The sequence below is a fragment of the Eptesicus fuscus genome, chromosome 1 (genome assembly GCF_027574615.1).
Source record: "Eptesicus fuscus isolate TK198812 chromosome 1, DD_ASM_mEF_20220401, whole genome shotgun sequence".
Lineage (NCBI taxonomy): Eukaryota > Metazoa > Chordata > Mammalia > Chiroptera > Vespertilionidae > Eptesicus > Eptesicus fuscus.
This window is the reverse complement of record NC_072473.1, coordinates 129495490-129522627: the sequence shown is the minus strand read 5'-3', so window position 1 is coordinate 129522627 and position 27138 is coordinate 129495490. Positions and strand designations below refer to the sequence as shown.

Sequence of the window (27138 nt, the reverse complement as noted above, 5' to 3'; positions counted from 1 at the left end):
CTCTGCCTGGGCTCAGGCTTTCTTTGCCTGGAAAGCCCCCCCATTTTACTTGGGAACGTCCAGATCATATATAACCTCCTCTATATTTCCATTATGTTTCTCTAGTACTTTTAAAAATAATTTGTCACTTTTTTTTTTTTTTGCACAAGAAAGATGTACTTTTTAAAGGAATGAAGACGTATTTTGGCAAAACATCTACTCTCCCAGGTCCTGGGTAAAGAGGGACCTCTACATTTTGAAGCTAATTTAAAAATTATTCCCTTCTCAAGGGCAGTATATACAGCAGCAAACCTTCCAAATCTGTTGTCACAGCCCTCTGCACTCCCGAATCTACTTTACAGGTGGGCAAACTTAGACTTAGAAACAGAAGGTGGCCGAAACCGGTTTGGCTCAGTGGATAGAGCGTCGGCCTGCGGACTCAAGGGTCCCAGGTTCGATTCCGGTCAGGGGCATGTACCTTGGTTGCGGGCACATCCCCAGTAGGGGGTGTGCAGGAGGCAGCTGATCGATGTTTCTCTCTCATTGATGTTTCTAACTCTCTATCCCTCTCTCTTCCTCTCTGTAAAAAGTCAATAAAATATTTAAAAAAAAAAAGAAACAGAAGGTGACCCAGAACAAGGGGACACTGGGGCTGGCTCAAGGTGAGGGCAAACAGAAGGTGTCTCTACTCAGCCAAAGTCAGGGCCTCTGCCTATATGGAGGGGGAAAGGAAAAGCTAGGATGACCAAAACTCCCTCCTTCTTCCAGCCTGGGGAAGCAATGGTTCCACATGTCAGGAAAGAAAGGCAGGTTCCTACACTTAGTAGCAAAGGCCAGGGCAGGGCAGAGTTCCTCCTGAGGCCTCTTCAGTGATGCTCTCTGTGTTTGGGTATTGTGGGTTCACTGCTTCCATAACTCTCTTGTCACCTGCATCTGAGCCTAGGCCTCAAGTCCTTAATTATTTCAAAAAGGCAGGGTGAGGAGATGGTTTAAGAGAATATGAGACACAAAACAATCTTTCCACAGCCTCCCTTTAAGTAGACTGGGTCTTTTTAAAGATCCCCTTCACCCTGTCTCCTAGGGATATTTAAAGGCAGCTTTATGAGATTCTATACTGTCTTTTGTGTTTCTTTCTTTTTTTTTTATCACAGTGAGGAAGAGAGAGAGATAGAGAGCTAGAAACATCGATGAGAGAGAAACATCGACCAGCTGCCTCCTGCACACCCCCTACTGGGGATGTGCCCGCAACCAAGGTACATGCCCTTGACCGGAATCGAACCCGGGACCTTTCAGTCCGCAGGCCGACGCTCTATCCACTGAGCCACACTGGTTTCGGCTGTGTTTCTTTTTTAAAAAAATATATCTTATTAATTTTTTTTTTACAGAGAGGAAGGGAGAAGGATAGAGAGTTAGAGACATCGATGAGAGAGAAACATCGATCAGCTGCCTCCTGCACACCTCTTAACTGGGGATGTGCCTGCAACCAAGGTACATGCCCTTGGCCGGAATGGAACCTGGGCAGGCCAACGCTCTGAGCCAAACCAGTTAGGGCTCTTTTGTGTTTCTTGTTTTGAATATATATATATATATATATATATATATATATATATATATATATATTTAAAGCAATAGTTCTTTGGTCCCTAAACTCTAAGGAATGATATGATTTTGAACTAAGTAAATCTGGGCTTCCCTTGCCAGGAAGCCCTTGGCAATCCCAAGGCCCTATCCTGGTTCCCTTCCATAGTCCATCTTCAGCCAGCCCCAGCTGCCTTGCCAGCCTGAGCTTTATGCCACAGGCATAGAACAACCCACTTGATGAAGACAATCCTTAAAGTGGCCTGAACCCCAGGCACTGGCCTTAGGTCCAGTCCATCTCCATCTCCAGCTGCTTCTTCAAGAAGGTCTGCTTAAGCACTTCTTTTCCTCCCCTTTCTTCTCACTCTTCTGAATCTTTCTGTGGATGGTCACTGAGAGCAGATCAGTAAGGCCTGTTGGCATCCTTGGGCCTCTTTAGCTGTTCCTTGAGCCTCTTCATGGCAATTTGAAAGTCATTCATGGCTTGAATAGCTGTCTGGGCACTGGTTGGATTGTCATAGCTAACAAACCCAAAACACTTGCTCTGGTTGGGGCTTGATCCACAAAGACTTTGGCAGAGACTAGAACTCCAAATGACAGGGGTGCCTGTATGAGTTCTGCATCACCAAACTCCTGAGGAATAGATAAGAGGTTGTAGCCTTCAGGCCTTCTTTTTGCTGCTGGGGCAGGGCTGAAGGCTGCTGGGGAAAAGCTATGTTCACTGGGGCATAGGCTGATGGGTAGGCTGCTGCTGCATAGTGGTGCATCCCAGCTTAGGCCTATTGCAGGGGGTCAACCACACAGGGCTCTGTACTAGGTAAGGGGAGAGCTGGTTATTTTAGAGAGTGTGGGGGCTGGCTGCCATTGGTCTGAGGGGGTCAGGGGGCAGAATCCATTGACTATGATGGGTGCCAGGAGACCCAGAAGTGTGCCCTGGCAGCCACAGGGAGGGGAGTTGGCTGCAGGTGGTGGAGGAGGTGGCAGAGTCAGGCCACATCTCCCTCCTAGCCTCTTCCCGCCTCCCCCCCCCCCACCACCACCGCTCTCCCATTTTTTACATTTTTATGTTACTGTTAGAGTTATGCATGGGAATACGTCTAGGATAAGATCTGTGTTTTATTTGTGTTTGTATCTCTATTGCCTGAAGTATCTGGTACATAGTGGGAACTTTGTTATATTCCCTTTAGGGTCTTTCTTAGGGAAGCCTGTTGTTTGTCAAATGCAGTTGAACTTGGAGATTGAATATGAGTGGGGTTGAAAGGTCAGTTGTATCTGAGTGGGAAGAGTCTCTTGTGTATCCAAAAAATAATTCCTCCTAATAATGTATTTGCTTGTAAGACACATAAGTGTATCCTAACTATTGAGGACTCACAAACTACAAGAACCTTAAGAAATATAGAATGGCCTGGGGGGAGGGAGGGGGACGGGAACAGGCTGGAAGAGGTTAATGGAGGGAAAAGGAGGGCCTACGTAATACTTTCAACAATAAAGATTTTAAAAAAAGAAATATAGAATGGGGTTCCATACTGAGATGAGGTGAAGGTAGGATTCTTCTAAGAGTTCTAATGACTTTAAATTGTTATATCAAATGATTTTCCAATACGTTACTTTCTTCTGCTATTAGCTCATTTTTTTTTTAAAAAAAATGTTCCTATCAGGTGTCTAGAACTGTATTACAATTTCTTCTGCTTGAATGCAACCTTTGAGTACTCTCTGGCCTATTGTGCATATGTGTGTGTGCAGTGCATTCTTGTGTTGTCTTTGTAACATAATTTCCGTGGCCAGGATCCCATGCCTTTTAAAGAACCTTATTCTTACTAACTAGCCTCCATACTCTATGACCTGTCACATTTTTTATTGTCTTCAATGTAAATGACATAAGTTGTTCCCAATGTTCCCAGACCTAAACTTGGGGCTATGCCATAATTTCAGTGCCCACAGAGGATGGCAGGCATTATGCTAAGCTTTTTACATAGAGTATCTAATTTAATTTGAACAGTGTCCTACAGAGGTAGGTATATTTATCTCCATTTTATAGATGAGATATCTGGAGCCCAGGGAGTTTCAGTCACTTACCCAAGGTTAACTGTGGTAGAACCAAGATCTGCCTAACTCTAAGTCTGTTTCCTCCGAGGGATGCTATAGAGAGACTGGGTTTTCTCAAAAGTCTCCAGATAATTCTGTGATGTTTCTGGTGAGTAGTATTTTAAAGAGACCCTTTCTGATTGCAGCCCTGCCTTGGATAAACCCTGCTGAATCTGTAAGAGATGACACCACCACTTGGAAGCGACACACATGAGACTAAGAAATCGCAGTCCAACAAAATTGTGCCCAGTGATGATGGCGAATCTGAAAAGGTTAGAGCAAGCTGTCTCTCCTAATAGTGTCTCAAGCAGCCTCTTCCTTTGTTGGCTTAGTCCCTATCCTCACCCCTAAATCTTTCTGATTATGTGTGGTTTCATTTAAGAAGGAGGGCAAGGAATAAGAGCCCCTGTGGTTGGAGAAGATCAGCAAATTAGAACTTGGGGAGAAAATATGAACTTTTCTTTCCCATAAATGCATGGCTGAAATGAAGGCCACCCTCCCCAATCTTCCAAAGCAAACAATATTCACCTCTTATTAATGATCATATCCATACTCCTACTTTGCCTAAGATGCTCAAAGCACCTTTCCAGGAGGTTGCGTGGTAAATCCTGGGTAGATTATGAAGATAATACAACAAATGTATTACCATGCTTTTTATAACTATTTAATTAGAAGAATGGGTCTATTTTGATTCTGCTGTTTTGATCTTGGGGGTAGTTTGACATAGTCATTCCAGTCCTGAGCTGTTTTGTATTCATTTATCATCATACATATTTTAATAAGAATTTTACTAACACTAATGAGTTGTCATTAAGAGAGTATTTCCTAAAACAAACATCATTAGGCCAATTTATTTTCCTTGATTACTTTCCTTTCAGTACAGATATACATTTTCTAATCATTTTCATTTTAATAAAATGATTTTCATTTAGGGGATTAATATGTTTTCCTTTATAAATTGGCAAGAAATATTTGCTACATTTATCAGATTTTTGTCTGTATTGGATTTTCTGATTAGATTCTACCATTGTAAGTTTTCTTTTGTGGTAGTTATTTTTCCAAATGCAACTTGGGCCAGGGATTGAACCTGCAACCCAAGTACATGCCCTTGACCAGGAATTGAACCTGGGACCCTTTGGTGCATGGACTGACACTCTAACCACTGACCAACACTGGCCAGGGCTGAAGTGAGTCTTTTGTAGACAACATATGTGAGGGCCTTGTTTTGTTATCCATTCATCCACCTAACTCGAAGAGTTACACTGATTGTCATCTTGTCTCATCACAGCCTTGTCCCTATCATCAATGATTACCTCTTTCAGTGATTCTCTAAGCAGCAGTGAATGTCAAAATGTCCTTTTATTGTAGTTTATTGGGGTTTATATCATGCATCTGCAGTTGCTTGGAGATTCTGGAGTTTCCTTCTGAGCCCCAGAGATGACTCTGAAAAAGACTGTTCACAGTTGGGTATAATTATTTACCTCTTTTACTTTTTTAGAGTGAGGAAGAGTACCAAGCAGTGATATCTCCATCTTCACCTCAGGGACTGCTCAAAATGAGATCAGCTTTGGACGATCTCACTAATGTGAGTATGCTAGTCCAATCCTCTGCTGTGATGTTGCATAAGGTTTAGACAACCTCTTCCTTGAGGGACCTTTCCAGTTTACCAGACTCTGACCCTTTCTGGAATGTAGAGAGCTGATTTTATTTGGAATCAATGACCCAATTTCAGAAACTGGAGGGGCTCCTCTGCTGGCACATGCATCTGGATTAATTTGTTGGAGTTCTCTTGAAGTAGTAGATAGAGTGATTATTAGATAAGAAATTGTAGATAAATATGAGAACTGTGGGATCTTACATTTATATAAAGCACAGAAGTTGGTCAACAGGTTGCCTCGGCTTTGGAGGTAAGTACTTTGGTGCATTCATTGTAGTCTAGGGCAATGTTTATCAACTCAAGCACTATTGGGACAGGACATTATTGTTGTTGTTGTGTAGGAATTACCTCAGGCAACATCCCTGGACCCCAGGGTTTAAGTTCCAGTAGCATCCCAGTCATAGTGACAATAAAAAATGCACCCTGATGTATAGAACCATTGGGCACCACAGCTCCATGATCTGATCTTCAACTATGGAACTCAATTTTGACTAGAATTCTTGAGTTCACTTCCAAGTTACTCCCTTCTGGTATTATGTAAGTACCAGCAAAACCCAGAATTAATGGAATGTTCCTAATTGAATATATAATTGGGCTAAAGGTAATCTTTGGCCTTAGATAATAGTAACTGATGCCTACTGAGTGCTTACCATCTGCCAGACACTATTCTAAGCACTTTTTCCGTATCAACTTGATCCTCATATAAGCCTTTGAGGTAGATGCTATCATTATCTCCACTTTACAAATGAGGACTTGTCCAATGTTTGTTTTGAAGTCTGTTTCAGCTATGATACAGAGAACCTGGTGAACTATTCCTGCCATCTATAATAAAGTGCCCTTCTGTGGCTACCTGAATACTTGTCTCTACCAGATAATATTTATCCTCTTGGCCAGGATTGGATAAGCATTGATAAAGTTCTCCCCTTTAGATCTCTGCTCTTTAGATGCTATGTGACCATCTTTGTGCTAATATAGTCTCTGCCCCATTGAGATTACAACATATATGATTAGGTTATAGCTTTCTGCCTAATTTCAGATTTACTATAGAAAGGTTGAAAGAGACCCCTTCCATACAGATCTGTTGGGTTAGGTTTGTTTCCTGAGTTATTTAACCATGGATCTAGAAACTTGGCTGAACTAAGTCACACACATCAGGAGTAGGTGCAGCCCATCTTGGTGTAGCTTCCTTTGGCCTGCAGAGTCTGTGATGAGAGTGCGGTGACAGTGTATGCAAAGCAAGGTCTCACAGTATGTGAGAAAATTGCTTGCTATGTCTCAGTCCTTTCTCATTAAGTTTATATGGCTATTTATAAAGAATAAACACAAATAAACTAATAATAAGTACATGCAGATATCCAGGACCCTCCTGATACTCTAACTGAATTCAACGTCTACTAGGCCACATCCTCATTCAGGGTGGGGATGGGGTTAGAAAGGTATCCCTGAGCTGCATCATTGCCTCTAGCTTTCCAAATTCCAGAAGCCCATTTACATTTTGCATTCAAGTTCTGAGGATTCACTTTGGTCACCAGTGCTTTCCAGAGAACCTTACATTATTACAATGTACTTAAGCCATTCTGAGGGTTGGGCACTTGCAGATGTCTGAGCTAATCTATTTGAGGGTTTAGGGCTCCTTTTTCCATTAATTTTGGGGTTCCCTATATGATTATTTTCTGCTTTCTATCAGCATTAATAGGCTCCCTATATCCATATCTGTTTTCTCCTTAATATTCACAATAGTGAGGTCCTAGCCTGCCAAAAGTTTTGACCTGTTTTAATTGGTTAATCCGCTGTAAGTTTTTTCCCCCTCTCCTTTGTCATTCTGGCATGGGAAGGATTCTGATATGTAAGAGCTGATCTTAAGCCAGTAGACAAGGAGATAGGGTCCATATCCACGTTTACCTAAATGATTTTGTGCCAGTAGGATTTTCAACTCTATTTTCCTATGTCTTTTTTTTTTTTTTAAATTTCTTTATTGATTAAGGTTTCACATATTTGTCCTCATCCCCCCATTCCCATCCCACCCCTCTCCCCCCGCATGCCCCAATCCCCTGTTGAACTTAACCGTTGGATAGGCTTATATGCATGCATACAGGTCCTTTGGTTGAACTCTCCCCCTCCCCCCACCCTCCCCCTACCCTCCCCTATCCTCCCTCTGAGGCCCGATAGTCCGATCGATGCCTCCTTGCTTCTGGTTCTGTTCTTGTTCCTCAGTCTATGTTGTTCACCATTTCCCCTAGATGAGCGAGATCATATGTCACTAGATATATACTGATAAGAACTGAATGTGAGACGAGCAATAATAGTTATGCTGACAGGCAAATGAATCAATCTGTAGCGAGCTTCCCCCTGGACCAACAGTTCTTTTGAGACCCAATTTCAATGTCCAGTAGTTCCTTATGTGTACATGTCAGCACTGACCCCTCAGCTCTGGATGGTGGACAAATGGTGGTAATGGAGGTCCGACTCCCTCTGGTTTGGTCTCGGCCGAACCCAGGAGCACGGCGTCACCCAGACTAAGGGGCACGTGGCCTCACCCCTACCCAAGGGGCGCGTGGTCTCACCCGGGCCTGGGACCCAGCCTCACCCGGATGGATCCAGGGGCGCACGGCCTCACCCGGACCCAGGATCTGGCTTCACCCCTACCCAGGGACGCTTGGCCTCTCCCAGACCCAGGGGCACGTGGCCTCACCCGGGCCTAGGTGCACGAGGCCTCATCCGGATCCTGGGACACATGGTCGCACCCGGACCCAGGGACGCTTGGCCTCTCCCAGACCCAGGGCCACTTGGGCTCACCCGGGCCTAGGTGTACGAGGCCTCACCCGGATCCAGGGACACATGGTCTCACCCGGACCCAGGGACACTTGGCCTCTCCCAGACCCAGGGCCACTTGGGCTCACCCGGGCCTAGGTGCACGAGGCCTCATCCGGATCCAGGGACACATGGTCGCACCCGGACCCAGGGACGCTTGGCCTCTCCCAGACCCAGGGCCACTTGGGCTCACCCGGGCCTAGGTGCACGCGGCCTCACCCGGATCCAGGGACACATGGTCTCACCCGGACCCAGGGACGCTTGGCCTCTCCCAGACCCAGGGCCACTTGGGCTCACCCGGGCCTAGGTGCACGAGGCCTCACCCGGATCCAGGGACACATGGTCTCACCCGGACCGAGGGACGCTTGGCCTCTCCCAGACCCAGGGCCACTTGGGCTCACCCGGGCCTAGGTGCACGAGGCCTCATCCGGATCCAGGGACACATGGTCGCACCCGGACCCAGGGACGCTTGGCCTCTCCCAGACCCAGGGCCACTTGGGCTCACCCGGGCCTAGGTGCACGCGGCCTCACCCGGATCCAGGGACACATGGTCTCACCCGGACCCAGGGACGCTTGGCCTCTCCCAGACCCAGGGCCACTTGGGCTCACCCGGGCCTAGGTGCACGATGCCTCACCCGGATCCAGGGACACATGGTCGCACCCGGACCCAGGGACGCTTGGCCTCTCCCAGACCCAGGGCCACATGGGCTCACCCGGGCCTAGGTGCACGAGGCCTCACCCGGATCCAGGGACACATGGTCTCACCCGGACCGAGGGACACTTGGCCTCTCCCAGACCCAGGGCCACTTGGGCTCACCCGGGCCTAGGTGCACGAGGCCTCATCCGGATCCAGGGACACATGGTCGCACCCGGACCCAGTGACGCTTGGCCTCTCCCAGACCCAGGGCCACTTGGGCTCACCCGGGCCTAGGTGCACGCGGCCTCACCCGGATCCAGGGACACATGGTCTCACCCGGACCCAGGGATGCTTGGCCTCTCCCAGAACCAGGGCCACTTGGGCTCACCCGGGCCTAGGTGCACGAGGCCTCACCCGGATCCAGGGACACACGGTCTCACCCGGACCGAGGGACGCTTGGCCTCTCCCAGACCCAGGGCCACTTGGGCTCACCCGGGCCTAGGTGCACGATGCCTCATCCGGATCCAGGGACACATGGTCGCACCCGGACCCAGGGACGCTTGGCCTCTCCCAGACCCAGGGCCACTTGGGCTCACCCGGGCCTAGGTGCACGCGGCCTCACCCGGATCCAGGGACACATGGTCTCACCCGGACCCAGGGACGCTTGGCCTCTCCCAGACCCAGGGCCACTTGGGCTCACCCGGGCCTAGGTGCACGAGGCCTCACCCGGATCCAGGGACACATGGTCTCACCCGGACCCAGGGACGCTTGGCCTCTTCCAGACCCAGGGCCACTTGGGCTCACCCGGGCCTAGGTGCACGAGGCCTCACCCGGATCCAGGGACACATGGTCTCACCCGGACCCAGGGACGCTTGGCCTCTCCCAGACCCAGGGGCACGTGGCCTCACCCGGGTCTAGGTGCACGCGGCCTCACCCGGATCCAGGGACACATGGTCTCACCCGGACCCAGGGACGCTTGGCCTCTCAGACCCCGGGGCACGTGACCTCACCCATGGCTAGGTGCACGAGGTCTCACCCGGATCCAGGGACACACGGTCTCACCCGGACCCAGGGACGCCTGGCCTCCCCCAGACCCAGGGGCACGTGGCCTCACCCGGGCCTAGGCGCACGAGGCCTCACCCGGATCCAGGGACACACGGTCTCACCCGGACCCAGGGACGCCTGGCCTCCCCCAGACCCAGGGGCACGTGGCCTCACCCGGGCCTAGGCGCACGAGGCCTCACCCGGATCCAGGGACACATGGTCTCACCCGGACCCAGGGATGCCTGGCCTCCCTCAGACCCAGGCGCACGCGGCCCCACCCGGGCCTAGGTGCACGAGGCCCCACCCGGATCCAGGGACACCTGGTCTCGCCCGGACCTAGGGGTGCGTGGCTTCTCTCAGACCCAGGGGCACGTGGCCTCACCTGGACCTAGGTGCACGAAGCCACCCGGACCCAGGGGCGCGTTACCTCTCTCAGACCCCTGGTCGCGTGGTCTCACCCGGATCCAGGGGCTCACGGCCTCACCCGTACTCGGGACCCAGCCTTACCCGGATCCAGGGGCCCACGGCCTCACCCGGACCCAGGGTTCAGATTCGCCCGGACCCAGGGGCACATGGCCTCACCCGAACCCGGAATCCAGCTTCACCTGGACCCAGGGGCGCGTGGCCTCACCCAAACCCAGGGGCGTGAGGCCTCACCTAGACCCAGAGGCGTGTGACCACATCTGAGCCCAGAGGCTCGCAGCCTCGCCTGGACTCGGGTCTCAGCGGGGTTTCGTCTTCTTGATCCCAATTCCTGTTGGTCAATTCCCTCTCAGCAATTCCTTCAGTCATTTTCTCAGAGCTCCAGGGCGGCTGCCGCAGAACTCGTTGGGCGGCGGGCTCGGCAATGCTCCGGTGTGCCCGGTGCCCGGCGGTGGGCTGGTCCGGTGTCGCTGCGTCGGCCCTTGGGTCTGCAACGGTGGCCGGTCGCTGAGCGTGCGCACCTGGCCACTTCGGGGCATTGAGATTCTTGAAGGACTCGGAGGTCAGCAAGCACGGAGTCTCCCACCCCATGTCTCCCAGGGGCTCGTCTGTCCGTGCTCGGCAGCGAGTGGAGCCGTCCCCTCAGCCGGAGACCGCCGGGGGAACTGCGCCGAGCACGTTCCTGGCCACCATTGTGTCGCCTGAGCCATAGTTCTTAAAGTGTGGACTTTGGGTCACCGGCATCAGCATCATCCTGCGTACCCCTCTCTTTTATTCTAGTTGTAGAGCATCTGCTCAGCCAGCCCCCCGGTCTTTCTGGCTGGTGTCTGCTCTGCTCTCCCGTCGTAGTCTCAATATTGTTGTGGTAGGCAACGATCAGGCTGCCGCCCTATGTCTCCATCTTGGTCCTCCTTTGTACAGTTAAGTCTTGATTGTTGTTGGTGTCACTGGGAGGAATTGTCCTCAAGGCCAATTGGCCGTGAGGACCCTCTTTGTCCATATAGGAAGAGTTGCTGTGCAGGAGACATGTTTGTGGGCCGGGTCTTGATGCAGCAATGCCTTGGCGCTCACTGAGTCTGCCTCTAGAATGCCTCCCTTATGCAAGTGATTGAAATCTGGTGTCATCTCCCACCAACCACTAGATGCCCTCGTTTCTGGGTCTCCAATGCAGTGTGGGTCAGCCACTACCTGAGGGACTCAGCAGGAAAAAGCTTCTGCTCAGCTTGGCTGGGGCGGAGCTACAGGGTGGAGCCTACAACCTTGGCTTCCTGTCAGCCCCGCCCTATGAGGCTCCTGTGTCTGTGTCCCTCTGTATTCCTTGCAAACACCTCTGAGAGAAACGCGCCCTGGAGTTTCGCCCACTGCCAAACAGTCCAGTCCCTCCCCTAATGAATCTGGACTCCCAGATTCTCGCCTGGAACTGGGTTTCAGTGCAGTTGGAACTGGGTCTCAGCGCAGTCTGGCGTCCCTGTCTCCTTCCCAGCAGGGCCACCCAGTGGCGCAGGCAAAAGTCCGTCCTCTGCGCACCTTCCAGTGCGCGCATCTGGAGCCGCCGCTTCTCTGTGCCTCCGCCACCACAGCCCAAATTCATTCCCCCAGCGTGCGCCTGGCTTCCCAGGGTTTCGCCCGGAACTGGGGTTCAGTGCAGTCGGAACTGGGGTTCAGCACGGTCCTGAGCTTATGTCTCCTTCCCGCTAGGGCAGTTCAGTGGCGCAGGCAACAGTCCGTCCTTTGCGCCCCTTCCCGTGCGCGCCTCTGGAGCTCTGCCTTCCCCCGCTCCTCTGTGCCTGCGCCCCACAGCCCAGATTCATTCCCCCAGCCTGCGCCTGGCTTCCCAGGGTTTCGCCCGGAACTGGGGTTCAGTGCAGTCGGAACTGGGGTTCAGCACGGTCCTGAGCTTATGTCTCCTTCCCGCTAGGGCAGTTCAGTGGCGCAGGCAACAGTCCGTCCTTTGCGCCCCTTCCCGTGCGCGCCTCTGGAGCTCTGCCTTCCCCCGCTCCTCTGTGCCTGCGCCCCACAGCCCAGATTCATTCCCCCAGCCTGCGCCTGGCTTCCCAGGGTTTCGCCCGGAACTGGCGCTCAGTGCAGTCGGAGCCGGCGCTTAGCGCACTCCGGAGCCTTTATCTCCTTCCTGCCAGTGAACGCCGGCCAGGCCTTCAGCCGCCCCTTCCTCTCTGGCTCCATCCTCCCCGCAGGCGCGCGTGCTCGTGTCTCCGCCAGTTTCTCCATACCTCAGGCTTTTACGGCTCCCCCGATTGTCCCCGTGGCCTTCTCCTTCCCCCCAGCTGTGGGCATTTCAGTCCGCCAGCTCTCCTGTGGTTCTGGACGATGTCCGTTCTGACCTCTAGTTGTGCCTTTGAAATTGTTGTGCCCGGCTGCAGGTTAGGTGTTTCACCTATGCCGCCATCTTGGTTTCTCTATTTTCCTATGTCTTGATGAAAGAATTATGGGGAAGTACAGTTAAAGGTCTCCTTGAGCTTAGATCTGAAAATATTTGTGCTTCGAACCTTTACATTTGGCAAGTACAGAGTTTCACCCTGGGAGTTAGGGTCTCCACCTCTTTCCTGCCAAGAATGTACTTTATTTTTCAATTCTGAATATCAATTGCATATATTAGGAGTTAATAAATCTTCAAGTAAAGTTAAAATGAAAACTGTGCTAAGCTCTTTGAAGAGCAGAGGGGGATGACTTGAGTGCCTAAGAAAGAATTCCCTATTGGATTGTAGTTGCTTATTATGATCTCATGATACAAAGGTGTCACTTTTAAAAATAATTTATTTAGAAATAATTTCAAATATACAAATATGCAAAAATAAAAAACAGTACAAAGAATACACATAAAGTCTTTACCTAAAGTCATGTATTATGTTACTCTTTTATCGCATTTGCTTACACCCATCATGGTCCTTTAGTCCCAAGTACTTTAGTGTATATTTTCTTGGAGAAACCACAGTAGAGATAACAACTTTATAAAATTACATCGATACAATATTTTTATGATATATTGTAATCTATTGTCCATATTCTAATTTTCCAGTTAACTTTATAAGATCAACACTATAAACATTTTTCCTCCTCCAGTAAAGGATTCAGTTTAAGGTCATTTGCTTGTCATTTCTCTAGCTTCTTTTAATTTGGAACATTTCCATAGCCTTTCTTTGTTTTATTTTTTATGACAGTACCCTTTTTGAAGAATACAGTCCCACCCAACTTCCCCTTTTAAAAATAGAACATTCCTCATTTTATGTTTATCTGATGTTTCCATGTGATTAGATTGGTGTTATACATTCTTGGCTAGAGTACTGTGTAGGTGATGTTGTGTCCTTCTTAGGCTATCGCATCTGGAGACACACAATGCCCATCTGTCCCTCATTGATAATGTTAAATTTGATCACTGAGTTAAGCTGTTGTCTGGTTTCTCCAATGTATAATTACTGTTTCTTTTTTTCCTCTTGCAACAAATAGGCAATCTGTGGGACACACTCTTAAGAGCCTGCAAATAACATGCTCTTCATCAAAAATGTCCCCTAGATTTAGCATCCATTGATGATTTTTTTTCCCTAAATCAATCCTTATGATGATTTTTCCAACTCTAGCACTCACTCCCCATTTATTAGACTGACCTGGATATTCTACTACAAGCATGAGCCTTCCCTTCTTCCCTGTTTATTTTATTATGGATATGGACTTATGAACACCTATTTTTCAGTGGTTTATTATTCATTATTGTGCTTAAGTATTATTTTTAATATAAAAATGTACTTTTATTTTATATCATATTTCCAGGTTGAAATCAAAGCAAATAAGAGTATAGTATATTAACAGGGGGAAAGTTAGGGAGAGGCGGGGGAGATAAGAGATCAATCAAAGGACTTGTATGCATGCATATAAGCATAACCAATGGATGCAAAACTCTGGGGGGTGAGGGCATATATGGGAGTGGGGTGGGGGTGGCAATGGTAAGATATGTACACATATAATACCTTAATAAAAAAATTGAAAAAAAAAGAGTATAGTATATTATAATTCATTTAAACAAAATTTAACATAAATTTAAATAGAAATGTAAAGTCATCCTGTCACAGGTATCAAGTTTCTTCTGAATGAAACTTTTTTTAAGAGAAATATTTTCCTTTTATTTCTATTTATTTATTTATTTAAAATATATTTCTTTATTGATTTCAGAGAGGAAGGAACGGGGATAGAGAGATAGAATCATCAATGATGAGAGAGAATCATTGATCGGCTGCCTCCTGCATGCCCCCTACTGGGGATCGAGCCCACAATCCGGGCATGTGCCCTTGGTCGGAATCAAACCTGGGACCCTTCAGTCTGCATGCTGACTCTCTATCCACTGAGCAAAACCAACTAGGGCTCTTTTATCGAGCTAATATTGGTTAATAACATTATGTAATTTTCAGGTACAACATTATAATTTGATATCTGTATACACTATAGTATGCTCACCATCAAAAGTATAGTTTCTATTCATCAGCATATTGACCCTCTTTGCCCACTTTATCTTTATTTTTTATTTATTTTTATTTGTTTAAAGTATTACATATGTCTTCTTTTTCTCCCGTTGACCTCTTCCCAGCCACTCCCATCCCCAAGCACATGCCCTCACGCCCCTAGTGTCTGTGTCCATTGGTTATGCTTATATGCATACATATAAGTCCTTTGGTTGATCTCTTGCCCCACCTCATCTCCCTTGCCTTCCCTCTGATGTTTGACTATTTGATGCTTTTCTATCTCTGGATCTATTTTTGTTCATCAGTTTATATTGTTGATTATATTCCACAAATGAGTGAGATCATGTGATATTTATTTTTCTCGGACTGGCTTATTTCGCTTAGCATAATGCTCTTCATGCCCATCTGTGCCATTGTGAATAGTAGGAGTTCTTTCTTTTTTAAAGCAGCATAGTATTCCATTGTATAGATGTACCACAGTTTTTTTTAAATTTTTTCTTTATTGATTAAGGTGTTACATATGTGTCTTTATTCCCCAATTACACCTCCTGTCCCCGCACTCATGCCCTCACCCCCCTGTTGTCTGTGTCCATTGGTTAGGCCAGTTGTCGGCAAACTCATTAGTCAACAGAGCCAAATATCAACAGTACAATGATTGAAATTTCTTTTGAGAGACAATTTTTTAAACGTAAACTTCTTCTAACGCCACTTCTTCAAAATAGACTCGCCCAGGCCATGGTATTTTGTGGAAGAGCCACACTCAAGGGGCCAAAGAGCCGCATGTGGCTCGAGAGCCGCGGTTTGCCGACCACTGGGTTAGGCTTATATGCATGCATACAAGTCCTTTGGTTGATCTCTCTCCCTTACCCCCACCCTCCCCTACCTTCCCTCTGAGGTTTGATGGTCTGATCAATGTTTCTCTGTCTCTGGATCTATTTTTGTTCATCAGTTTATGTTGTTTATTATATTCTACAAATGAGTGATATCGTGTGATATTTATCTTTCTCTGACGGCTTATTTCACTTAGCATAATGCTCTCCAGGTCCATCCATGCTGTTGCAAATAGTAAGAACTCCTTCTTTTTTACCACAGCATAGTATTCCATTGTGTAGATGTACCATAGTTTTTTAATCCGCTCATCTGCTGATGGGCACTTAGGCTGTTTCCAAATCTTAGCTATGGCGAATTGTGCCTCTATGAACATAGGGGTGCATATATCCTTTCTGATTGGTGTTTCTAGTTTCTTGGTACCACAGTTTTTTAATCCACTCCTAATGGGCACTTAGGCTGTTTCAAAATTTTACCTATTGTAAATTATGCTGCTATGAACATAGGGGTGCCTATATCCTTTCTGATTGGTGTTTCTGATTTCTTGGGTATATTCCTAGAAGTGGGATGACTGGGTCAAATGGGAGTTCCATTTTTAATTTTTTGAGGAAACTCCACATGGTTTTCCACATTGGTTGCACCAGTCTGTATTCCCACCAGCAGTGCAAGAGGGTTCCTTTTTTTCCACATCCTCTCCAGCACTTGTCCTTTGTTGATTTGTTGATGACAGCCATTCTGACAGGTGTGAGATATTACCTCATTGTCATTTTGATTTGCATCTCTCAGATGTTTAGTGACTTTGAGCATATTTTTATATGTCTCTTGGCCTTTTGTATGTCCACTTTTGAAAAGCATCTAGGTATTTTGCCCATTTTTTGATTCAATTGTTTATCTTCCTTTTGTTAAGTTGTATGAGTTCCCTGTAAATTTTAGAGATTAAACACTTATCTGAAATATCATTGGCAAATATGTTTTCACATGCAATGGGATTTCTTGTTATTTGGTTGATGGTTTCTTTTGCTGTGCAGAAGCTGTTTATTTTGAAGCAGTCTCATATGTTTATTATCTCCTTAATTTCCATTACCTTGGGAGCTGTATCGGTAAAGATATTGCTACGACATATGTCTGATATTTTGCTACCTATGGGTTCTTCTAAGATTTTTATGGTTGGGGGTGAGCAAGCCAGAAGGGGAGGGCAGTTGGGAGTGAGCAGTGAGCAGGTTGGGAGGGGGCAGTTGGGGGCAATAAGTCCGGAAGGGGGGCAGTTGGGGGTGAGCAGGCCAGGAGGAGGGCAGTTGGGTGTGACCTGGCCAGAAGGGGGGCAGTTGGGGGCAAGCAGGCAGCATGGAGGGGCAGTTGCGGGTGAGCAGGCCAGGAGGGAGGGCAGTTGGGGGTGAGCAGGCCATCAGGGGAGGGCAATTGGGGGCAAGCAGGCTGGCAGGAGGGCAGTTGGGGGCAAGCAGTCTAGAAGTGATCAGTTGGGGGTGACCAGGCCAGCAGGGGGGCAGTTGGGGGTGAGCAGGCCACCAAGGGGGTAGTTGGGGGTGAGCAGGCCAGAAGAGGGGCAGTAGAGGGCGAGCAGGCCAGCAGGGGGGCAGTTGGAGGTGAGCAGGCCAGCAGGGGGGGCAGTTGGGGGTGAGCAGACTGGGAGGGAGGCAGTTGGGGGTTATCAGGCTGGAAGGTGGGGCAGTTGGGGGCGAGTAGGCCAGCAGGGAGGGGCAGTTGGTGATGAGCAGGCCAGGAGGGGGGCAGTTGGGGTGAGAAAGCCAGGAGGGGGCAGTTGGGCATGATCCGGCCAGAAGGAGGGCAGTTGAGGGCGAGCAGGCCAGCATGGAGGGGCAGTTGGGGGTGAGCAGGCCAGCAGGGGGGACAGTTGGGGGCGAGCAGGCTAGCAGGGGAGCAGTTGGGGGTGAGCAGGCTGGGAGGGGGGCAGTTGGGGGCAAGCAGTCTAGAAGTGGTCAGTTGGGGGTGATCAGGCCAGCAGGGGGGACAGTTGGGGGTGAGCAGGCTGGGAGGGGGGCAGTTAGGGGCGAGCAGGCCAGGCGGGGAGGGCAGTTGGGGGCGAGCAGGCCAGCAGGGGAGGGCAATTGGGGGCAAGCAGGCTGGCAGGAGGGCAGTTGGGGGCAAGCAGTCTAGAAGTGATCAGTTGGGGGTGAGCAGGCCAGCAGGGGGGCAGTTGGGGGTGAGCAGGCCACCAAGGGGGTAGTTGGGAGTGAGCAGGCCAGCAGGGGGGCAGTTGGAGGTGAGCAGGCCAGCAGGGGGGGCAGTTGGGGGTGAGCAGACTGGGAGGGAGGCAGTTGGGGGTTATCAGGCTGGAAGGTGGGGCAGTTGGGGGCGAGCAGGCCAGCAGGGAGGGGCAGTTGGTGATGAGCAGGCCAGGAGGGGGGCAGTTGGGGTGAGAAAGCCAGGAGGGGGGCAGTTGGGCGTGATCCGGCCAGAAGGAGGGCAGTTGAGGGCGAGCAGGCCAGCATGGAGGGGCAGTTGGGGGCGAGCAGGCTAGCAGGGGAGCAGTTGGGGGTGAGCAGGCTGGTAGGGGGGAAGTTGGGGGCAAGCAGTCTAGAAGTGGTCAGTTGGGGGTGATCAGGCCAGCAGGGGGGGCAGTTGGGGGTGAGCAGGCTGGGAGGGGGGCAGTTGGGGGCGAGCAGGCCAGGAGGGGAGGGCAGTTGGGGGCGAGCAGGCCAGCAGGGGAGGGCAATTGGGGGCAAGCAGGCTGGCAGGAGGGCAGTTGGGGGCAAGCAGTCTAGAAGTGATCAGTTGGGGGTGACCAGGCCAGCAGGGGGGCAGTTGGGGGTGAGCAGGCCACCAAGGGGGTAGTTGGGGGTGAGCAGGCCAGCAGGGGGGGCAGTTGAGGGTGAGCAGACTGGGAGGGAGGCAGTTGGGGGTTATCAGGCTGGAAGGTGGGGCAGTTGGGGGCGAGCAGGCCAGCAGGGAGGGGCAGTTGGTGAGGAGCAGGCCAGGAGGGGGGCAGTTGGGGTGAGAAAGCCAGGAGGGGGGCAGTTGGGCGTGATCCGGCCAGAAGGAGGGCAGTTGAGGGCGAGCAGGCCAGCATGGAGGGGCAGTTGGGGGCGAGCAGGCTAGCAGGGGAGCAGTTGGGGGTGAGCAGGCTGGGAGGGGGGCAGTTAGGGGCGAGCAGGCCAGGAGGGGAGGGCAGTTGGGGGCGAGCAGGCCAGCAGGGGAGGGCAATTGGGGGCAAGCAGGCTGGCAGGAGGGCAGTTGGGGGCAAGCAGTCTAGAAGTGGTCAGTTGGGGGTGAGCAGGCCAGCAGGGGGTCAGTTGGGGGTGAGCAGGCCAGCAAGGGGGCAGTTGAGGGTGAGCAGGCCAGCAGGGGAGCAGTTGGGGGTGAGCAGGCCAGCAGGGGAGCAGTTGGGGGTGAGCAGGCTGGTAGGGGGGAAGTTGGGGGCAAGCAGTCTAGAAGTGGTCAGTTGGGGGTGAGCAGGCCAGCAGGGAGGGCAATTGGGGGTGAGCAGGCTGGCAGGGGGGCAGTTAGGGGCGAGCAGGCCAGTAGGGGAGGGCAGTTGGGGGCGAGCAGGCCAGCAGGGGAGGGCAATTGGGGGCAAGCAGGCTGGCAGGAGGGCAGTTGGGGGCAAGCAGTCTAGAAGTGGTCAGTTGGGGGTGAGCAGGCCAGCAGGGGGTCAGTTGGGGGTGAGCAGGCCAGCAAGGGGGCAGTTGAGGGTGAGCAGGCCAGCAGGGGAGCAGTTGGGGGTGAGCAGGCTGGTAGGGGGGAAGTTGGGGGCAAGCAGTCTAGAAGTGGTCAGTTGGGGGTGAGCAGGCCAGCAGGGGGGCAGTTGGGGGCAAGCAGGCCAGCAGGGGGGCAGTTGGGGGTGAGCAGGCTGGCAGGGGGGGCAGTTGGGGGCAAGCAGGCCAGCAGGGGGGCAGTTGGGGGTGAGCAGGCTGGTAGGGGGGAAGTTGGGCGTGATCCGGCTGGAAGGTGGGACAGTTGGGGGTGAGCAGTCTAGAAGTGGTCAGTTGGGGGCGATCAGGCCAGCAGTGGGGGGCAGTTGGGGGTAAGCAGGCTGGGAGGGGGGCAGTTGGGGGTGATCAGGCTGGAAGGCAGGGCAGTTGGGGGCAAGCAGGCCAGCAGGGAGGGGCAGTTGGTGATGAGCAGGCCAGGAGGGGGACAGTTGGGCATGATTAGGCAAGAAGGAGGACAGTTGGGGGCGAGCAGGCCAGCATGGAGGGGCAGTTGGGGGTGAGTAGGCCAGCGGGGGGGGGCACTTGGGGGCGAGCAGGCCAGCAGTGGGACAGTTGGGGGTGAGCATGCCAGCAGGGGGGCAGTTGGGGGTGAGCAGACTGGTAGGGGGGAAGTTGGGCATCATCCAGGTGGAAGGCGGGACAGTTGGGGGTGAGCAGTCTAGAAGTGGTCAGTTGGGGGCGATCAGGCCAGCAGGCGGGGCAGTTGGGGGTGAGCAGGCTGGGAGGGGGGCAGTTGGGGGTTATCAGGCTGGAAGGCGGGGCAGTTGGGGGCGAGCAGGCCAGCAGGGAGCGTCAGTTGGTGATGAGCAGGCCAGGAGGGGGGGGCAGTTGGGGTGAGAAGGCCAGGCGGGGGCAGGTGGTCGTGATCTGGCCAGGAGGAGGGCAGTTGGGGGCAAGCAGGCCAGCAGTGGGGAGAGTTGGGGGTGAGCAGGCCAGCAGGGGGGACAGTTGGGGGTGAGCAGGCCAGCAGGGGAGCAGTTGGGGGTGAGCAGGCTGGTAGGGGGCAAGTTGGGGGCAAGCAGTCTAGAAAGGGTGAATTGGGGGGTGATCAAGCCAGCAGGTGGGCAATTGGGGGTGAGCAGGCCAGAAGGGGGGGCAGTTGGTGGTGAGCAGGCCAGCAAGGAAGGGCAATGGGGGCAAGCAGGCTGGCAGGAGGGCAATGGGGGTGAGCAGGCTGGGAGGGGGCAGTTGGGGGTGAGCAGGCTGGGAGGGGGCAGTTGGGGGTGAGCAGGCCAGCAAGGGAGCAGTTGGCAGTGAGCAGGCCAGGAGGGGAGGGCAGCTGGGGGTGAGCAGGCCAGCAGGGGGGCATTTGGGGCAAGCAGGAGAGTAGGGGGGCAGTTGGTGGTGAGCAGGCCAGCAAGGGGGCAGTTGGGGGTGAGCAGGCCAGGAGCGGGGCAGTTGGGTGTGATCTGGCCAGAAGGGGGGCAGTTGGGGGCGAGCAGGCCAGTAGAGGGGTCAGTTTGTGGTGAGCAGGCCAGCATGGATGGGCAGTTGGGTGTGAGCAGGCCAGGAGGGAGGGCAGTTGGGGGTGAGCAGGCCAGGAGGGAGGGCAGTTGGGGGTGAGCAGGCCAGCAGAGGGGGCAGTTCGTGGCGAGCAGGCCAGCAGTGGGGACAGTTGGGGGTGAGCAGGCCAGCAGGGGGGGACAGGTGGGGGCGAGCAGGCCAGCACGGGCGGGCACTGGGGCAAGCAGGCTGGCAGGAGGGCAGTTGGGGGCAAGCAGTTTAGAAGTGGTCAGTTGGGAATGATCCGGCCAGCAGGGGGGCAATTGGGGATGAGCAGGCCAGTAGGGGGGGCAGTTGGGGGTGAGCAGGCCAGCAAGGGAGCAGTTGGGGGTGAGCCGGCCAGGAGGGGAGGGCAGTTGGGTGTGAGCAGGCCAGGAGGGAGGGCAGTTGGGGGTGAGCAGGCCAGCAGCGGGGGCAGTTCGTGGCCAGCAGGCCAGCAGAGGGGGCAGTTCGTGGCGAGCAGGCCAGCAGTGGGGACAGTTGGGGGCGAGCAGGCCAGCAGTGGGGACAGTTGGGGGCGAGCAGGCCAGCACGGGAGGGCAATGGGGGCAAGCAGGCTGGCAGGAGGGCAGTTGGGGGCAAGCAGTCTAGAAATGGTCAGTTGGGGGTGAGCAGGCCAGGAAGGGAGGGCAGTTGGGGGTGAGCAGGCCAGCAGAGGGGGCAGTTCGTGGCGAGCAGGCCAGCAGTGGGGTCAGTTGGGGGTGATCAGGCCAGCAGGGGGGCAGTTGGGGTGAGCAGGCCAGCAGGGTGGGGCAGTTGGGGGTGAGCAGGCCAGCAAGGGAGCAGTTGGGTGTGATCTGGCCGGAAGCGTGGCAGTTGGGGGCGAGCAGGCCAGCATGGAAGGGCAGTTGGGTGTGAGCAGGCCAGGAGGGAGGGCAGTTGGGGTGAATAGGCCAGCAGAGGGGGCAGTTCGTGGCGAGCAGGCCAGCAGTGGGGACAGTTGGGGGTGAGCAGGCCAGCAGGGGCGGCAGTTGGGGGCGAGCAGGCCAGCAGGGGAGGGCAATGGGGGCAAGCAGGCTGGCAGGAGGGCAGTTGGGGGCAAGCAGTTTAGAAGTGGTCAGTTGGGAATGATCCGGCCAGCAGGGGGGCAATTGGGGATGAGCAGGCCAGTAGGGTGGGGCAGTTGGGGGTGAGCAGGTCAGCAAGGGAGCAGTTGAGTGTGATCTGGCCAGAAGGTGGCAGTTGGGGGCAAGCAGGCCAGCATGGAGGGGCAGTTCGGTGTGAGCAGGCCAGGAGGGAGGGCAGTTGGGGTGAGCAGGCCAGCAGAGGGGGCAGTTCGTGGCGAGCAGGCCAGCAGTGGGGACAGTTGGGGGTGAGCAGGCCAGCAGTGGGGACAGTTGGGGGTGAGCAGGCCAGCAGGGGCGGCAGTTGGGGGCGAGCAGGCCAGCATGGGAGGGCAATGGGGGCAAGCAGGCTGGCAGGAGGGCAGTTGGGGGCAAGCAGTTTAGAAGTGGTCAGTTGGGAATGATCCGGCCAGCAGGGGGGCAATTGGGGGTGAGCAGGCCAGCAGGGTGGGGCAGTTGGGGGTGAGCAGGCCAGCAAGGGAGCAGTTGGGTGTGATCTGGCCAGAAGGGTGGCAGTTGGGGGCAAGCAGGCCAGCATGGAGGGGCAGTTGGGTGTGAGCAGGCCAGGAGGGAGGGCAGTTGGGGTGAGCAGGCCAGCAGAGGGGGCAGTTCGTGGCGAGCAGGCCAGCAGTGGGGACAGTTGGGGGTGAGCAGGCCAGCAGGGGCGGCAGTTGGGGGTGAGCAGGCCAGCAGGGGGGGCAGTTGGGGGCGAGCAGGCCAGCACGGGAGGGCAATGGGGGCAAGCAGGCTGGCAGGAGGGCAGTTGGGGGCAAGCAGTTTAGAAGTGGTCAGTTGGGAATGATCCGGCCAGCAGGGGGGCAATTGGGGGTGAGCAGGCCAGCAGGGTGGGGCAGTTGGGGGTGAGCAGGCCAGCAAGGGAGCAGTTGGGTGTGATCTGGCCAGAAGGGTGGCAGTTGGGGGCGAGCAGGCCAGCATGGAGGGGCAGTTGGGTGTGAGCAGGCCAGGAGGGAGGGCAGTTGGGGTGAGCAGGCCAGCAGAGGGGGCAGTTCGTGGCGAGCAGGCCAGCAGTGGGGACAGTTGGGGACAAGCAGGCCAGCAGGGGGCAGTTGGGGGTGAGCAGCCTGGAAGGGGGGCAGTTGGGGGCAAGCAGGCCAGCAGGGAGGGACAGTTGGTGATGAGCAGGTCAGGAGAGGGGCGGTTGGGGTGAGTAGGCCAGCATGGGGGGCATTTGGGGGCGAGCAGGCCAGGATGGGGGTAGTTGGGCGTGATCCGGCTAGAAGGCAGGGCAGTTGGGGGTGAGCAGGCTGGAATGGGGGCAGTTGGGGGCAAGCAGGCCAGCATGGAGGAGTAGTTGGGGGTGATCAGGCCAGCAGGGGGCATTTGGGGCAAGCAGGACAGTAGGGGAGCAGTTGGGGGTGAGCAGGCTGGCAGGGTGGGACGTTGCGGTGAGCAGGCCAGTGGGGCGGGCAGTTTGGGGTGATCAGGTCGACGGGGGAGGGGCAGTTGGAGGTGAGAAGGCCGGCAGGCAGAGTGGTTAGGGGCAATCAGACAGGCAGGCAGGTGAGCGGTTAGGAACCAGCAGTCCCAGATTGTGAGAGGGATGTGCGACTGCTGGTTTAGGCCCGATCCCACAGGGGTCCCATATTGGAGAGGGTGCAGGCTGGCCTGAGAGACACTCCTTCCCCGCCCCCCATGCATGAATTTCATGCACTGGGCCACTAGTTAGTGTATAAAAAAGCCATAGATTTCTGAGTATCAATTTTGTATCTTGCTACATTGCTGAATTCATTTATTTAGTAGTTTCTTGATGGAGTCTTTGGGGTTTTCTATGTATAATATCTTGTGTCTGTGAATAATGATAGTCTTTTCCAATTTGGATGCTTTTTATTTCATTTTCTTGTCTGATTACTATGGATAGAACTTCCAGTACTATGTTGAACAGGAATGGTGAAACTGGGCATCCCTGACTTGTTCTGTTCTTAGGGGAAATGGTTTTATTTTTTGTCTATTGAGTATGATATTGCTGAATGTGTGTCATATATGGCCTTTATCATGTTGAGATATGCTCCCTCTATTCCCACCTTGCTGAGAATTTTTATAAAAAATGGGTTTTGGATTATGTCAAATGCTTTTTTTGTGTCTATTGATGTGATCATGTAATTTTTGTCTTTCAGTTTGTATATGTGATGTATCATGTTTATTGATTTGTGAATATTGTACCAGCCTTGCATCCCTGGAATAAATCCCACTTGATCATGGTGTATGATCTTTTTAATACATTGCTGGATGCCATTTGCTAATATTTTGTTGAGGATTTTAGCATCTATATTCATCAGGAATATTGGCCTTTAACTCTCTTTCTTTGTAGTGTCTTTATCTGGTTTTGGAATTAGGATAATTCTGGCCTCATAAAAAGAGTTTGGAAGTGTTCTTTCCTCTTGGAATTTTTTGAAATAGTTTGAGGAGTATAGGTGTTAGTCTTTGAATGTTTGGTAAAACTCCCCTGTGAAGCTGTCTGGACTTAGGCTTTTGTTTGGTGGGAGTTTTTTTTTTAATTACTGCTTTTATTTCATCAGTTGTTATTGGCCTATTCAGGGTTTCTGATTCCTCCTGATTCAGTTTTGTGAGATTATATTTTTGTAGTCTATTTCATACACATTGTCCAGCAGTTGGCATATAGTTGTGCATAGTATTTTCTTACAGTCCTTTGTATTTCTGTGGTGTCAGTGGTTACTCCACTTTTGTTTCTGTTTTTAAATTTTTATTTGGGTCCTCTCTCTTTGTTTCTTGATGAGTCTGGCTAATGGTTCATCAATTTTGTTTATCCTTTCCAAGAACCAGCTCTTGTTTTTATTTTCATTCATTTTTTTGTATTGTTTTTAGTCTCTACGTTCTTTATTTCTGCTCTAATTTATTATTTACTTCCTTCTACTTACTCTGGGCTTTTCTTGTTCTCTTTCTAGTTCTTTAAGTTGTAAAGTTGTAGGGTTAAATAGTTTATTGCTGATTTTTTTTTTAGGTATGCATATAGTGTTATGAACTTCCTTCTCAGGACTGCTTTTGCTGTGTCCCAGAGATTTTGCATTGTTGTGTATTCATTTTAATTTGTTTCCATGAACTTTTTTTATTTTGTTCTTGATCTCATTGGTAACCCATTCATTGTTTAGTAATATACTATTTAGCCTCCATGTGTTTGAATGACTTTGGGTGTTTTTACTGTAGTTGATTTCTAATTTCATTCCACTGTGATCTGAGAAGATGCTTGATATGATTTAAATATTCTTGAACTTGTAGAAACTTGTTTTGTGTGCTAACATGTAGTCTATCTTTGTGAATGATCCAAGTGCACTTGAGAAGAATGTATATTCTGCTGTATTGGGGTGAAATGTTCTATATATGTCAATTAAATCCATCTGATCCAGTGTGTCCTTTATAGTCTCTGTTTCCTTGTTAAGTTTTTGTCTGGAAGATCTATCCAGTGAAGTCAGAGGGGTATTGAAGTCCCCTACCATGACTGTATTGTTGTCAATCTCTCCATTAAAGTCCTCTGGAATATTTTAAAAATATATTTAGGTGCTCCTATGTTGGAGATTGTATATATATATCCTACCTAATAAAAGAGTAATATGCTAATTGACTGCACCTTTGCTACACCCACAGCCAATCAGGGGTGCTGTGCAAATTAACCCAGCAAAGATGGCGGGGGGAGGGGGCAGCGCCCGTCACAGCTGTTGGGACTCAAGCCCCGATTGCTGACCAGGGCAGGCGGGGAGTGGGTCAGGGCCCACCACTGCCGGCGGGTGCTGACCCAAGCCCCGATCGCAGACCCAAGCCCCGATCGCGGACCGGGGCATGCGGGGCATGGGTCAGGGCCCGCCGCTGCTGCTGGCGGGCGCTGACCAAAGCCCCAATTGCGGACCCAAGCCCCGATCGCAGACCGGGGCAGGCGGGCGTGGGTCAGGGCCCGCCACTGCCAGCGGGCACTGACCCAAGCCCCGATCGCGGACCCAAGCCCCGATCACTGACCCAAGCCCTGATCACAGACCGGGGCAGGCGGGGCGTGGGTCAGGGCCCGCCTCTGCCGCTGGCAGGCACTGACCCAAGCCCCGATCGCGGACCCAACCAGCACAAGGCCCCAACCGCGGGTCCCGGTCCATTGGGGGTCAGGGGAGGCGGGGTGGGAAGCCCCAGGCCCCACACACAAACTCCCATTCCATAAGGGGGCCCAGGGAGGCGGGGTGAGCAGTGCCAGGGCCCGCCCGCAAAGTCCTGTTTCATCGGGGCCTGGGGAGTAGGGGTGGGCAGCGCCAAGCCCCAACCGTGGGGTCCCAGTCCATTGGGGAGCCAGGGGAGGTGGGGTGGGCAGCTCCAGTCCCCGCCCTGCAAAGTCCTGTTTCATCAGGGGCCCGGGGAGTCAGGTCGGGCAGCACCAGGCCCCAACTGAGGGTCCAGGTTCATCGGAGACCCGGGGAGGCGGGGCAAGCAGCTCCAGTCCCCACCTGCAAAGTCCTGTATCATCAGGAGTCGGAGGAGGTGGGGCGAGCAGTGCCAGTCCCTGCTCGAAAAGTCCTGTTTCATAGGGGGCCTGGGGAGGCGGGGCGGGCAGCTTGAGGCCCCAACCGTGGGGTCCAGGCCCATCGGGGGTCGGGGGAGGCGGGGCGGGCAGCACCAGGCCCCATATGAGGGGTCCAGGTCCATAGGGGGCCCGGGTGGCGGGACAGGCAGTGCCAGGCCCTGCAGGAAAAGTCCCGTTCTATTGGGGGCCCGGGGAGTCCAGGTGGGCAGCACAAGGCTTTTTAGGCTGCTGTAGGGCATGAGGGAAGGCCTACATTTCCTGCTGTTTCTAGCAACACAATTGTCTATTTATTGTGCCTGAATTCTTCTGCCCCTTTACAAGGACTCTAAATTCCCTTGGGGGTTGATTTTCAATGATAGCTGTTCATGGGAATTACTTGAAGAGGATGTGTGTGTGTGTGTGTGTGTGTGTGTGTGTGTGTGTGTGTATAAAATATTCCAAACAACAAGTCTATCCCTTCAGAAATTAGTATTCCAATTCTGTTCAATTTCCATAGATTCTGATTTTGCTGATTTGGAGAGTATCCAGCCAACAGTAAATTTTAAGTGTCCCTGAATGATTCTAACCTGTGGGTTAGAAGCCACTGCTTATGTTTATGCAAACACAAGAACCAAATGCCAGGTAAAATACAGAAATCTCAATTGTACAGCTCAATAAATGTTTACCTATGTCTACACCCAAGTAGCCACCATCCAGAATGTTCTGTTGAATCTTTCTCCATTAGCAATAAAGGCAGAACCAACTATTTATCTTGGAGAGAGGAAAAAGAGAAAACAAAGGAGAATGTGTGGGAATATGTAGTAATACCTCAAAACAGTACCTCCCAAT

The 27138-nt window shown here is 52.3% G+C and overlaps 1 protein-coding gene across 1 annotated transcript in view; it reads left to right on the top strand.

Moving 5' to 3' along the window:
• The first annotated feature begins 3818 nt into the window (after window positions 1–3818).
• CCNB3 (cyclin B3) overlaps window positions 3819–27138 on the top strand; it is a 71196-nt gene continuing 47876 nt past the window's right edge. The window contains exons 1-2 of the mRNA XM_054720024.1: window positions 3819–3914; window positions 5141–5227. Of these exons, the coding sequence (XP_054575999.1) occupies window positions 3825–3914; window positions 5141–5227 (177 nt within the window). The 5' untranslated portion in view covers window positions 3819–3824. The remainder of the gene's footprint in view (window positions 3915–5140; window positions 5228–27138) is intronic.